Source organism: Malus domestica, chromosome 03, assembly GCF_042453785.1.
Source record: "Malus domestica chromosome 03, GDT2T_hap1".
NCBI lineage: Eukaryota > Viridiplantae > Streptophyta > Magnoliopsida > Rosales > Rosaceae > Malus > Malus domestica.
Window position 1 is genome coordinate 4188694 of NC_091663.1, and position 15586 is coordinate 4204279.

The window sequence follows — 15586 nt, forward strand, 5'->3', positions numbered from 1 at the left end:
TATTATATTGAATTAATGTATCTAAATGTTTGTATAGAAATGTATGTACCGAAATGTGTGTACCTAAATGTATGCACTGAAATGTATTATAACGGATTTAATATACCTAAATGAAGAAGACAAAATACATCGAAATATATTGTATAACAAAAGTTAATTTATCTAAATGTTTACAACAAAATATATTGTGATAAATGAAATGAAAATAAAAATTATAATGAAATAAAATTAATACATTAAAAATTAGGAAGAAAAAGAGAAATAATTAAAAAATCAAAATATAATTAATAAATGAGGTTATTAATGTATCAAGGCACTAAAATTAGATTTTGATCTTACTCATGGTTTTAATTTAAAAGTCATCTTTGCCAATTATTAAAATGAAGTTTTCTATATTTTTTTATTTCACTAAATATATATATTGCCGTGCACAGGGATCGGCCCTAACTAATACAGTATCCGTAGGTACGTAGTGATATCGGTCGACCGTCATGCAATTCAGCAATTTGTTACACCCAGAGCCTTATGTGAGCTATGCTCGGTACCGTTTCCAGGTCGCCTGTTTTTAACTTGCATTTTGTTGTTTCTTTTGGATCGCAACCAGTTCTGTTTTTGCCAGATTCATTGAAGCAGAGAACCACTTGGGCCAAATATATTAATGGTTTACTTCCGTTCGTGCTGTTCTTCTGGTTTTGTTGATAGCATCTGATATCGACGGAATGTCCGCCGGCCGGTTTCGGACTTAATGGCCTTTGTGATCTGATCGATGGAGTACAATTTGTACAATGACATCTTGGGCTGAAGTGGTTGGGGTGCAATATTAGCCTTCTGCAGGGTCTGAGCTATATCAAAATCATGATACACCGCTAGGGTCTTCCGGAAGTACTCGGTCTTCGGGAACACATTGTCGGAGCACTTTCCGTGCTTATCATACTCTCGTTGCCAGAATTCGACATGATTCCCGTTTCTCCAAGCCCACCACGAACTGAGTAGCTCCTTTTTCAGTGCATCATCCATCTACATATATTATTTAATTAAAACATAAGAAGAAAACTAGTTGAGAATACACGTACATACACGGTACACATGCAGGGAGATATATATATACACACATATACATATATATACATATATACATACACACACGTAAGGACACACATTCATATTAACTATTGAGAGTTAATTTGTGAATAATTACCCCATTCACATTAAAGGCATCCCCTTTGCAGTCAAGGGATGAAGAGGATGATTTATTCGCAGAGACCATGAATAGTGAACTGAAGATGAGATGGTTGCATGATGTGGCATTTATTCACCCCCCCTGAAGCTTGACATTCAGCAGCTAGCCAGAACTGAACATGCATAAAGTATTGGAATGGTGTGTAAGCGGATGACACTGTGACAAACAAGAAGAAAAATATGACTTGCACTAACTTTGACTCCATTTCTAATTCTACCTGATGTTTTGAAGACGAAGTTGCATGCATTTATAGTACCTATGGGGTGGAGGTGGAGGTGGTGAAGGGGTTAAAATGAAACGAACGAAACAGATGCGAAATTGTGAAAAACTTAAGTAACATTCCTACTCCCACTACAAATGAAAATCAATACAAGTCTGCAATTCAGTATATAACTTGTTACATATCACTATCATGTTTTCAATTGATAGGCAAAAGAAACTGCATGCATGTGTAGACATGCTGTGAGAATTTTGTATCCAACACAGATTATTGTTTTGTTTCCATTTCATAGAATTCACCAACAAATCACATATATACAATTTCAAGTACTCCATCACGACCATTACACATGCCACCTTCCCCTGTCTAAATAATAAGTTAATTTCCAATCAAGCCAAGGCTACTCACGAGAGGAACCTGTTAGGAATGTCGGTACTACAAGATAGAGAATGCACAAGGTAAAGTAGAAAATGGACACCAAGAATTTATGTGGTTCGGCAATTTATGCCTACGTCCACCAAACAAGGATCAATCTTCACTATATGAAAAAGATGAATACAACAAGAGTAGTCTTACCAAGCCAAAGACAAGGCTTGATGGATACAAGAAAGTATAACACACACTTTCTATCACTCTAAACTTCACTCACACAATGTGTAGTGGAACACTCTCACTCTCACTCTTGGAGTTGAACTCTAGCTTTGGACTTGATCCTTTGCTACTCACTCTTGGTTCTCAATTGGTTACATCACACCCATATTTATAGGTGAGGGCTTGGCATTCTACTAGTTTCTAGTTCCTTCTTCAAACCTCTAGTATAGAAAAATCTAGACTAGCCACATACTTGTAGCTTCTAGATCTTTCCATTTGCAACCAAGGAAGCTAGTACTCTCTAGCTTCTTCCATCAACTTAATAACATGCTAGAATTGTCTAGCAAGCTCCAGCCTCATCTCTTGCTTACTAGAATAATCTAGAACATTGATCATGGGCTGGACCATATACCAACAATCTCCCCCTCCAGTCCATGAGGGAGGAATTCCGATCATGACTCCAAGTTACCTGGAGTTCATCCCAGCAGCCTTAATGCAGAATTCCAACTTTGATTTTGTGACTACCTTTGTCAACATGTCTGAAGAATTATTATCGGTATGAATCTTCTTCAGCTGTAGCAACTTGTTCTCGATAGCGTCTCTAATCCAGTGATAACGAATATCAATGTGCTTAGTGCGTGAATGATATGTAGTGTTCTTGCTCAAATCCAGAGCACTCTGACTATCACAATAAACGCCATAATCACTTTGCTTCAAACCCAACTCTTGGAGAAACCGCTTCAGCCACAACAACTCCTTGCATGCTTCTGTAGCGGCTATGTATTCAGCCTCGGTTGTGGACAAAGCAATGCACTTTTGTAACTTGGATTGCCAAGACACGGCTCCCCCTGCAAAAGTAAACAAGTACCCAGACGTAGATTTTCTACCATCCAGGTCACCTCCCATGTCAGCATCTGTAAATCCTTCCAAGATTGGTTTGGAACCGCCAAAGCACAAGCACATCTTAGAAGTCCCCTTCAAATATCTGAGAATCCACTTAACAGCTTCCCAGTGGTCCTTCCCTGGATTAGAGAGAAACCTGCTCACCACACCTACTGCATGAGCAATATCTGGCCGTGTGCACACCATTGCATACATGATACTTCCTACTGCTGAAGAGTAGGGAACAACTGCCATTTTCTCCTTTTCTTCATATGTTTTTGGACACGACTCTTTGCTCAACTTGATATGATTGGCTAAAGGTGAGCTTACCGATTTGGCTGCTTTCATGTTGAACCTTTCAAGCACCCGTTCAACATACTTTTCTTGTGACAGCCACAACTTTTTGGATTTTCTATCACGAATTATATCCATGCCCAAAATCTGCTTGGCTGGCCCTAAGTCCTTCATGTCAAAGGACTTAGATAACTCTTCTTTGAGCTTTTTAATCATAGAGGTATCTTGTCCGACAATCAACATGTCATCAACATAAAGCAATAAGATGATGAATTTACCTCCAGAAAATTGTTTGATATAGACACAAGAGTCAGCATGAGTTCTCTTGTACCCATTACTCACCATGAATGAGTTGAACTTCTTATTCCACTGTCTCGGAGCCTGCTTAAGACCATATAAGCTTTTCTTGAGCTTGCACACCAAATTTTCTTTACCTTTGACTTCAAAGCCTTTGGGTTGCTCCATGTATATCTCCTCTTCTAAATTGCCGTGGAGAAATGCAGTTTTAACATCTAACTGCTCGAGCTCAAGATCCATACTTGCTGCCATACCAAGGATAACTCGAATGGAAGTCATCTTCACCACCGGTGAGAAAATCTCATCGAAGTCAACTCCTTTCTTTTGACCAAAACCTTTGACAACCAAACGAGCCTTGTACCTTGTCATGTTGTCGTCTCTTTTCAATTTGAACACCCACTTGTTTTTCAATGCTTTCCTGCCCTTTGGAAGCTCCACCAGCTCATAGGTATCATTCTTTGATAAGGAATCCATCTCCGACTCCATTGCCTTCATCCATTTGTCACTGTCGTTATGAGCTCTGGCCTCCTCATATGTTTCAGGCTCTCCATAATTAGTCAACATGATATACTCTGATGAAGAATACTTGGTAGACGGTCTTCGACTTCTGATGGATCTTCTGACCTGATCTTCATTCTCTTGTAGGGCTGGAGGCTCCCCCTGATTGGGTTCTCCTTGAATCTGCTCTTCTTGACTAGGCTCCACCTGATCAGCAATCTCATGGTCTGGCACATCTTGATCAGGCTCCTCTTGATCAGCATTATCTGATTCTGCAGGCACTTCATTGGCAGTTGCTTCAGGGATGTCATCGTGACTTTCTTCATCTGAAGCTAATGGATCAACTCATCTGACTGCGCCATCTGGTTGTGCCTCTTTATCCGAATCCCCAATTGTTTGATCTTCATAAAAGACCACGTCTCTACTTCGGATAAACTTCTTCTGGTATGGGTCCCATAATCTGTAACCAAAATCTTCACCGCCATAACCAAGAAAGATGCACGGTGTAGCTTTGTAGTCTAACTTCGATCTCTGCTCTTTGGGCACATGCACAAAAGCTTTACAGCCAAACACTTTCAGATGAGAGTAAGACACATCATTACCAGCCCATACTCTCTCTGGAACATCAAGACCTAATGGTACTGATGAAGATCGGTTGATCAAATAGCAGGCTGTCCTTACAGCTTCACCCCAGAACTGCTTAGATAACTTTGCAGTCCTCAGCATACACCTGACTTTCTCCATGATGGTTCGGTTCATTCTTTCAGCAACACCATTATGTTGTGGAGTTCCAGGAACTGTCTTCTCATGACGTATGCCATGTTTTACACAATACTCTCTAAACTGGTGAGATGTGTACTCGCCGCCGTTGTCGCTACGAAGGCACTTAAGAGGTTTCCCAATTTCCCTCTCCACCATGGCATGGAACTCCTGGAATGTCTGAAACACCTGGTCTTTGGATTTCAACAAATACACCCACACCCTTCGTGAAGCATCATCAATATAAGTAACAAAATATTTATTTCTTCCAAGTGACTCGACTTCCATGGGACCACACACATCTGAATAAACAAGATCTAACAAGTTTCCTTTCTTTGTAGATGAAACAGAAAAACTAACTCTTCTTTGTTTTCCGAATAAACAATGCTCACAAGAGTTTAACGACGTACCTTTGGCAAAGGGAATGTGAGACTTCTTTGCCAAAACCTGTAGGCCTTTCTCGGTCATGTGACCTAGCCTCTTATGCCACAAGTCTAGAGATGAGTCCTCCACAGCATTCAACTCACCTTTCAAAACCTTGGCATTTGACCGGTACAACGTACAACAAAGTCGTGCTCTTGCTACCACCATTAAGCCTTTAGTAAGCTTCAATTTTCCTTCGCCAATATGGTGATAATATCCTTGTCGATCAAGGGTACCAATGGATATCAGATTGAGACGTATATCAGGAATATGTCTCACATCTTTCAACATCAATTGGCAGCCGAGATTAGTTCTTAGACATATATCACCAATTCCAAGAATTTTGGAATAGCTTTCATTCCCCATCTTCACTATGCCAAAGTCACCTTCTTTGTATGTACTGAAGAACTCCCGTTTGGACGTAGCATGGAAGGAAGCTCCATTGTCAAAGATCCATTCAATGTCTCTGTCAGAATTGCCCATATGCAGACATTCACCAACAGACAATATTTCTGGTACATCACCACATATGACAGCAGTGGTATTGCCAGTATCATCTTTCTTCTGATTGTTTCCTTCCCTTTGCTCTCTCTTCCAAACTCGACAATTTTTCTTCATATGGCCTTCTTTGCCACAATGGTGGCATGCACCCCTGAACCTTGACTTGGATCGGCTAGGACTCCTGCCATGACCTCTAGGTCCTCTACTCTTGCTTCTTCCGCGGTTCTCTGTGACAAATACTTGGCTGCTATCTGTGCCAGAAGTCTTTCTCCTTGTTTCTTCATTGAGCATGCTATTTTTAACATTATCAAGGGTAAGAACACCATTAGAAGCAGAGTTACTTATACTCACCACAAAGGTCTCCCAACTGTCTGGCAAGGATCCAAGTAACAAGAGCGCTTGTAGCTCGTCCTCGATCGTCATTTTCATAGTAGCCAACTGGTTGATGATATTCTGGAAATTGTTCAAGTGTTCTGCTACACTTAAACCATCCTTGTACTTCACATTGATGAGCTCTTTGATCAAGAAGGCTTTCTTAGCTGGAGTTTTCTTCTCGAACAAGGACTCAAGCTTTGTCCAAAACTCGCGAGCATTGGTTTCATTAGACACTTGGTGAAAAACACTATCGTCCACCCATTGTCTAATTGTGCCAATAGCCTTGCGATTCATCTTCTTCCACTCGGCATCGGACATGCTCTCTGGCTTAGCGGCATCTCCTTCAATTGGCTCATGCAGATCCTTGCAATAGAGAATGTCCTCCATCCTTGGCTTCCATGTTACCCAATTGGAGTTGGTGAGTTTGATCATAGTGCCACTTCCTTCCATCTCGCAGTACGAGCCAACCGGGCTCTGATACCACTTGTTAGGAATGTCGGTACTACAAGATAGAGAATGCACAAGGTAAAGTAGAAAATGGACACCAAGAATTTATGTGGTTCGGCAATTTATGCCTACGTCCACCAAACAAGGATCAATCTTCACTATATGAAAAAGATGAATACAACAAGAGTAGTCTTACCAAGCCAAAGACAAGGCTTGATGGATACAAGAAAGTATAACACACACTTTCTATCACTCTAAACTTCACTCACACAATGTGTAGTGGAACACTCTCACTCTCACTCTTGGAGTTGAACTCTAGCTTTGGACTTGATCCTTTGCTACTCACTCTTGGTTCTCAATTGGTTACATCACACCCATATTTATAGGTGAGGGCTTGGCATTCTACTAGTTTCTAGTTCCTTCTTCAAACCTCTAGTATAGAAAAATCTAGACTAGCCACATACTTGTAGCTTCTAGATCTTTCCATTTGCAACCAAGGAAGCTAGTACTCTCTAGCTTCTTCCATCAACTTAATAACATGCTAGAATTGTCTAGCAAGCTCCAGCCTCATCTCTTGCTTACTAGAATAATCTAGAACATTGATCATGGGCTGGACCATATACCAACAGAACCTTCATTCGACCTGAATGACATGAATATCAATCAATAAGAAACCCACTTAGTATTATGACTATTTTTCCCCTTATGGTAAATATGGAATTAAATTGAAAAAATCCTAATTATATACAAATTATTTACCTATGATATTGATGTTTAAAACACTTTTTTTTTTTGGTTGAATTGTATAGTCTATATCTATGAAAATATTTACTTAACATATTCATTTGATTACCTATAAGATAGATATATGGGAAAATTAGAATCCCCTTCACTTTTCTAATACTCTTTAGATTAAACATTGGTTCTAATACAAAATTTGATTAGGACGCCTAAACAATAGACATGTTAGCATTTTTATATTTATTTAGATTACAAGTCATTATTGTGTTTTTTTAATTTAATATGTTAATTATTAAATTCCATATATATCCTTTTATGTAGATATATTTATGTACGTGCCTATTCTTTAGGAAGCCGGTTTCTTCTCCCACATTTGAGCATATTGTTTCTTCTCCCACGTTTAAATTTTGTGATCCTCATTTTTGAATTTTGAATGGCATCATCCATTTCAATTAGTGGGTGTTTTCACTATTTTATATTGATAAATGTGCTTATTCATCCACTCCAGAAGTGTTCGATGTAAACCTGCAGATTCTGAGAAAAAAGGGTGGTGGACTAATTGACAAATTTTTGGAGGACTTGCCCAAAGAGAACTATTCAGATGCATTCTTTTTAGGTGCCAGGTACAATTGTTATGTTGAGTTTTAATTGTAGAGGTGCTTGTGTACATGATTTGGTTTAAGACTTGTCGTCCTACCACTATTCATTTTCCTCATTTTTATTCCTTCTCGTATTATGCTTTCATTCAACAATATATTTTTTAGGAGTTTTCAGTTGGTATGAAATCTTGGTTATGGAACAACATAATGTCAGGATTATGTAGTGTTTTGATTGACTTTTTTTTTGGCAAGTACGGTGAAATGTGGTCAAATGTTGCCGAGTCATTCGATTCTTGGATTAGGAAAGAACGATTATTACCAATATTCCAATTGGTAGAAAGCATAAGAGTTAAATTGATGGTGATGAATGTTGAGAGACGTATTGCTGCAGAGAAATGGAACTCTTATGCCCCGAAATGGAAAACCAGTTGGATAAGTTATTGGAGGTGGGAAGACATTGGCACATTAGCCGGTCAAGCGAGTTTGTATTTGAAGTACGTAGCGATGACTCGATGATGGTGGACTTGGAAAAATGGTATTGTTCATGTTGTCAGTGGCAGATTAAAGGTTTCCCTTGCTCACACGCAGTTGCAACTATCATGCACAACGATGGCAATCCTTGTGATTACATTGAAGACAGCTCAGTTATCATACACTTTTGAAAGACAGCTCATTTTCAAAATATTCTCAATATCTCAAAAACCCATATATCATGGAACCATTTGATAATCAATAGTATCTATATCGCACAGTAATTTACACAGTAATTTACAATAGTTCAAACTTATCGTATTAATGTGTCAATATAACGCTAATTAACGTACCTATTAGTTGATAGTTTAATACCAATTGATCATTAATTGTCTAACTAATGACAAAAGACAAACCACATCATTGGTACATTTGGATTAACACACAATACTTCGCCAGCCTCTTATGTTTTAAAAATAAAAAACTTTACGTACCAAACATATGGAATGATTTAATCTAATATTATTTCATGAAACGAACGATCAATATAAGTCAGTGTAACATTAAGTAACGTACCAAACTCTTGGTACATTACAAACACACACTGTATAACGTTTTTCCAGATCGATACGTTTCAAACATAAAAAACTTTACGTACCAAACGCCTGGAATGATCTAATTTAATAGTATTTCATGAACCAAACAATAACATTAAGTAACGTACCAAAATCCTAGTACATTACAAACACACATTGTATAATATTTTTCCAGACCGATATGGTTCAAAAATAAAAAAATTTTACGTACCAAACGCCTGGAATGATCTAATTTAATATTATTTCATGAACCAAATAATCAATATAAGTCAGTGTAACATTAAGTAACGTACCATACTTCTGGTACATTACAAACACACAATGTATAACGTTTTTCCAGACAGATACGTTTCAAAACTAAAAACTTTACGTACCAAACGATCAATATATGTCAGCATAACATTAAATGACGTACCAAACTCTTGGTACATTACAAAGTTGCAGTCCAATAATGTACCAAATTAAAAGTGTTACCCGGTACATTTGAGCCAATGCACAAACATAAAAAATATGGGACAAAATCAACTTATATTCTCAACAGAGCAAAGAAACTTACTTGCAAGTACGTTTCTACCAAACCATAATAAATACAAAATATTATCGTAACAAAGGTCCAACAAAGTGCATTCTCATAACGTAATTGAAAAGATGGCAATCACCACAATGATGCCTTATTTGACTAGTACTAATATAGTAGCATTTTGCCTACTGTTGGCTCCAATTAAACACGATTATATACCTAAAGCAAAGATATAAACACGATTATGAGTTATCACCATAACAAGTTCTAAGACATGTAGAAGCAAAAAGAATATATAATTATAACACATGTAGTTAAGGTTCTCACCATGCAAAATTTCAATACAAATGATTCCTCCATATATGGTACAATAACAAAAACAACAAACTCAAAATTCAAAATTCAAACCAAATACAAAACCAAAATAATATATACAATAATGACAAATAAAATATGAAAAAAAAAATGGTATAATGCGTGGTTTCTATGCGTTGCTCACAAATGGGAAAAACAGATGTAAAAAAAAAAAAAAGAATTACTGAACCTAAAAATTATCTTACTCATCAATCTAATATGAAAAGTAAATTGGGGGTAGCAATGTAGTCAATGGTTTTTTTTTTTTGCCTTTTTTTGTTGAGAAAAAATGTAGTCAATGGGTTTAAATTGAAGAAATAAAATATTAAACAAATGCTTATGGTTCTGGTTTTTTATCTAACTTTCTATTGAGGGGAAACAACACATGTGATTAAAGCAAATGTTAGTCAATGGTTTTGGGTCTTTTTATCTAACTTTCTATTGAGGGGAACCAAACACATACACATGTGATTAAAGCAATTGATATTAATGACTTAAATCCTAGGGCCTAGGCTAATCTTATAATAAAATACTTTAAATAATATTCTTAATATTACTGGTATAGGCCGGGTGTAATTGTGTAATAAGACAATCTTAAATTCTTAATAGAAAGCAGAGCTGGCAAATAAGATGCATATATACCTTCCACCAAATGTAGAATAAGAAATAGAGATGCAATGTATGCATATCTCAATACACTAAAATGGACATGATTCATATCTATTCCATAAAGAATGCAAATATTTTACCTTTTCCAAATAACGCATCTTCACAATATGACTCGGGTGAAAATGAAGTCCTGCATAATCCACATTCATTATGTGGACATGATGTGACAAAATAAAATGAACTTGGGCTAAAATCAAATAACATGAGGCCCACAAACAAATAATGAATGATATCGAGTCAGCCAAACTGTAAGGTTGTGAGGTCGAATAACACAAGTCTCACACTTGGTCATATCCATCCAACCTAAGATGATGTTCCATCACTATTGGATGGATACGCTATTATAGTTTGTGATCTTATGAACCAGACTTGTAACACTTGTGAATAATAGGATAATACTTGTGATTAAAGCAACTGATTTAATGATTTAAATCCTAGGACCTAGGCTAATATTATGATAGTATCCTAGGGCCTAGGCTAATCTTATGATAGTATACTTTAAATAATATCCTTGATATTAATGGTATAGGGTGAGTGTAATCGTGTAATAAGACAATCTTAAATTCTTAATGGAAAACAGAGCTGGTAGATAAGATGCATATAACATATAAGGCCTGCAAACAAATAATGAATGATATTGAATCGGCCCAAATTTGAGGGTGTGGGTTCGAACAATGCAACTCTCACACTTGGTCTATCATTTTATAAAATTAAAGCGTTTTCTAAAGTGCGAACTTTGCGTGCGACCTTGCATTAGAAACACCCATAAAATTAAAGAGTTGAACTTGAAACAAATCCCTCCCAGTTGCATTGCACCACTCACAGTCACAGAGAACAGAACGCCGGCTGGCATGGCCTCCATTGACTCCTTCTCCTGCGGGGGTCTCTTTCATCTCTGGTAATTTCTGCAACAATTAATTAAATCTTTACTTACTAATCCAGATCAGTTTCTATGATGATGATACACACACACACACATCAGCATTTATATAATTGAACCTTGCTTCCGAAAATTAATCAAGGTTTTGATCTAAAATGTCAGTCAGTTTCCTGTATATGATTTTTTTTCTTCTTAGAAATCTTAATTAAAAAATTATCATAATTTGTTGTTTATCGTTAGAGGGGGAGCGCGAGTAGTGTTGTAGCATCAAAATGAAAATGGGACAAGATATGTTGGTGAAAATCCTACCAACTCTGCCTCCCAAAACTCTGATGCGATTCAAATGTGTCTCTAAATGGTGGTTTGCTCTCATCAACAATCCGGGTTTCGTGTCAAAGCACCTCTCCAACTCCGCGAACAACAATCTCACCACTCTTCACGTCCTTTTGGAGCGATTAGTAGTGCAGCGGAAGCATAAGGAGGAGGAGGACCCCAAGTGTAACAGCACCACTAAGAAGGAGGAGACTGAAGACGTATTATCATTTCTTGAGTTTTGCAAAGACGATGATAATATTGATCACGAGCATAGCAATAGCTGCTCTCTTGTTAGTGTCCAGGACATCATTATTCCTCATTCTTTGGTTCAAAAGATCGGAGTCTCGGAAAAACAATTTAGTATCCAAGGCCACTGCAATGGCATCGTTTTACTATCTAGTGAGAGTAGCCTAGTTTTATGCAATCCCGGAATTGGGGAATTCAATCGTATTCCCGATGAGCCATGCCTTCCAATGTGGCCCTTGGACCAGCCGGATGATTACGATGGGCAAGACCATCTCAAAACTGGTTTTCATACTGGATTTGGCTATGATCCCATGTCTAACGAGTACAAAGTTGTGACCTTTACTACTTATTTTCAAGAGGTAGATGAAGACTGCCGTGTAAGAACTTGTAAACAAACAAACACAAAGACCAAAACAAGAACCACAAACAAAAGGAAACCAACCCAATTATGTGCACATAAATAACAGAAGGGAAAACATACCTGCAGCTGCACCAGAACTCGTAGCCATTGCATCAAACTTTCAGTGATCATTCTCTTCTCTTGCAGATTGTCAAGAGCTCGACTCACAGATAGGTTATGGTCCAATATGAGCGTTAGTTCTGTGAGAAGAGAGGTCACTATATATATACATATAGACTTCACCAAAATAGATCAGGATTTCCTATCAAAATCCTCATCGGAAACAAACACTTGTTTCCTAATGCTAACCAAAATCCTTTTCAGTCAAGGATCAGCATTCCTTTCATCAATAGGACTTTCTATCCAAATTGAATACCTGTAACCGGTCCTAAAACTTCTCTATCTCATACTCATATTCTTACATGCCGGAGATTTCTTAGTCGGCACAAAGCAGTAGTATACACCATGGGTTGTGATTTTTGGGAAGAGATCAACACCGATTCTTTAGAAACCGAAACTACTTTGTTTTGGCCTGAGTATTTCCAGATGTTCTTCAAGGGAATGTGTTATTGGCTGGGAATTGAGCAAGATAAGGAATTATTTCCATTTGACGCAGTTGAGCATCGATTCCATGCGAATGGGACATTGATCATTTCGTTCGATACAAGTTGTGAGGTATTTCACGGTATACCCTTACCATCTGAGCTCCAACAGTTTGTCCGGTCGGATCACCTTTATTTGAAGCTTACTGTTTGGAACGAATCAGTTGCTTTTTTTGCCCTTAGTGTGAACAGTTGTCGATATCCTGAACCTTATGAAATGTGGGTGATGGATGATGACTTTAAGGGTGCCTGGACAAAACACTTGACTATTGAGGGCACAGATGATCAGATACGTAGGTCTAAACCTGTGGCGTTGTTGGGCGATGAGTGTCTTATGGTTGACAGTGATGGACACGTGGTTTTCTTTAATCTTTGTACCAAAAAGCTTAAGCATATTCCCATTGAAACAGAAGATAACGATTATGTTGTTTATGTGAATAGCATAGTTTCGGTCATGGGACGCAGTGACAAGCTTGAGAGCATAGAGAATACTTGCTCAGATAAAGATGAAGATGCGATGGGGAGAGGGAAAGCTGCAGGAGGTTGTACTCATATTCGGTTTGGGCCATTCCACCGGCTGATGTTTGCCATAGAATCAAGAAGGTGATGGAGGGCCTACAGGCAGAGTTTGGTAGGCCGGAGATCGAACCTCACATCCCCATCTTGGGATCCATCTAGATGATGAGTCGTGAGAATGCCCTTAACAAGTTTAGATTTGCCCCTATGGATGACATCGTTGCTAAAGTTGATCAAGTAGTCACTAAGAATTACTATCACCAGTGTGTTTCACTATTGATGGATCGAAAGATATATATTTTCTCGATCCCTTGTTAATACATATTCATTTTCTTGATGTTTTCTTTCCTTTTCATCTTTCTCGTTTTGGTTTCTTGAGCTTGAATAGACTCACTTATCATTAAACCTTCTTTTCTCAGTTATTTGAAAATGGCCAACGTTGGAGCTACCATTTCGGTTTCTACAATAGTAAGTTGTTGTTTACAGTAACTTAATTTCTTCTCGTGTTGACGGGAATGTACATATGTAATCTGTGTGTCTGCAATATTTGATGCAGGTTCTATGCCATATTTGAGTCTCCTCTAAGGGAAGTTGACGGAAGAAGAAAGGAAAAAGGCTGGTGAAATTGTTAATATTCTCGATGAAAGCATTACTAGCTTGACCTTCCCTGTAACTCACTTTGCATTGTATGAAATTGACTACGATGACAAATCTCTGAAATCTTGGACCAAGATTGCTGAAATCGGTCGTTATACAAGTTCTTCGGTTGCATATATATGCATAGCACTTGACACTACAAAAAAATATGGGCACGCACAATAAATTATTTGTGTCCCTTGAGGCCAAAGAGCACCAACATATGTGCTCATAGACAAATAGCAATAGTGCAACAACAATAATTTTATGCGTGCCCTTTATGAGTGTGTTCTTTGGTCAAGGGGCACAATATAGTTGTTTGTGTTATTAAGGTAAAGCACAATAGAACCTTATTTGTGCCTTCATTCTGGCAGGTCTGACAACCATTCTCAACTGAGTGAGCACTTTTGTGTAAACTTGCCCTATACCAAATTTATTTAAAAAGAATTGAAATTTTTTTCACATGAATTACATCCGGGTTCCTGCCACTCACATACTAATTATATCGATCTATAATTAATAAAAGTTAAACTGCATCAGTTGAGAAGAAAATTGGAAAGAAAAAAACATTAACTCAAGTTCACGAATTGGGTGAGGTATTAAGATTAGAAACAATATCTGAAGAGAAAATAGAACGAATTTAACTAGATAATATTAAGTGAATGAAGTTGTCTAACATTTTACAAGATAACAGCATCTAAAATCTAACAAAATTGAGGTCCTCCTATCTCAACCTCCACATGAATATCATCCAGTATTATCGCCAATATATTTCTCTAGAGTGGACAACCTCCACTGTCACTTTTTCTGCTAGCATTATACACATAATACAAGAGAGAGTGGAGTGTGTGTGAGAGAGATTCGGTGAGAAATGAAGAGAGAAGTGATGGTGGGTAAATAAGAGAGTGGAGTGGTAAGTGATTACCCGAATTTGAATTACATTATTGCTAGCCCGTTGTGAGGCTAAGTCAACCCACTCTCATTTAGTGTAGATTATATCGTTTGTTCAAAAAAAAAAAAAAAATTGTAATGTCCATTTCTCTTTGGTACAAAATACAAGTGTTTGACGTTTCTAATTGGACTTACCTTACATATTTATACATCATTAAAGCATAATTAGTTGATAAAATGTATCTACTACAGATCTAGATCTAAAATTAGGTTAATGCATGCTGACCTAAGTTTGAATTAGATCTAAAATTAGGTCATTTCAAACTGACCTAAGTTGAATAATCCCTTATTGTCAACAAACATTGTTACACGCACAAAAGAATTTCTTTGTATACATATATAAATACAACATTATTTTTATTTAAAGGACATGGTTGTCCACAATTTAAAGTATATGCATATTAATTAAAATATATTAATGTCAGGTGTGTTGTTTTCTTATTTTCTTGGCATATGGTAACACTCGTCTCTTATTTTGTAGCTTGATCGTTTTTCTGAAGTTTAATTTTGTAGGTCGCCTATAATTTTGAGTTTAATCTTTCTATAAGCAACGTAAAAGTTTT

The 15586-nt window shown here is 37.3% G+C and overlaps 1 protein-coding gene and 1 long non-coding RNA gene across 2 annotated transcripts; one reads left to right on the top strand and one right to left on the bottom strand.

Annotated features, from left to right (window-relative positions):
* Window positions 1-663: 663 nt before the first annotated feature.
* Window positions 664-1017, bottom strand: LOC139194603 (ribonuclease T2-like). Its single transcript, XM_070819488.1, has one exon. It carries the CDS (start codon window positions 1015-1017, stop codon window positions 664-666), a length of 354 nt encoding a protein of 117 aa, XP_070675589.1.
* Window positions 1018-11265: 10248 nt separating this feature from the next.
* On the top strand, window positions 11266-14209 carry LOC139194163 (uncharacterized). Its single transcript, XR_011578937.1, has 3 exons — window positions 11266-11375; window positions 13856-13904; window positions 13993-14209. It is a non-coding gene; the product is annotated as an uncharacterized lncRNA (long non-coding RNA).
* Window positions 14210-15586: the final 1377 nt, after the last annotated feature.

What these genes read in the sequence shown, in the direction of transcription:
- LOC139194603 (XM_070819488.1), bottom strand. Translation starts at nt 1,017, where the DNA reads ATGGATGATGCACTGAAAAAGGAGCTACTCAGTTCGTGGTGGGCTTGG.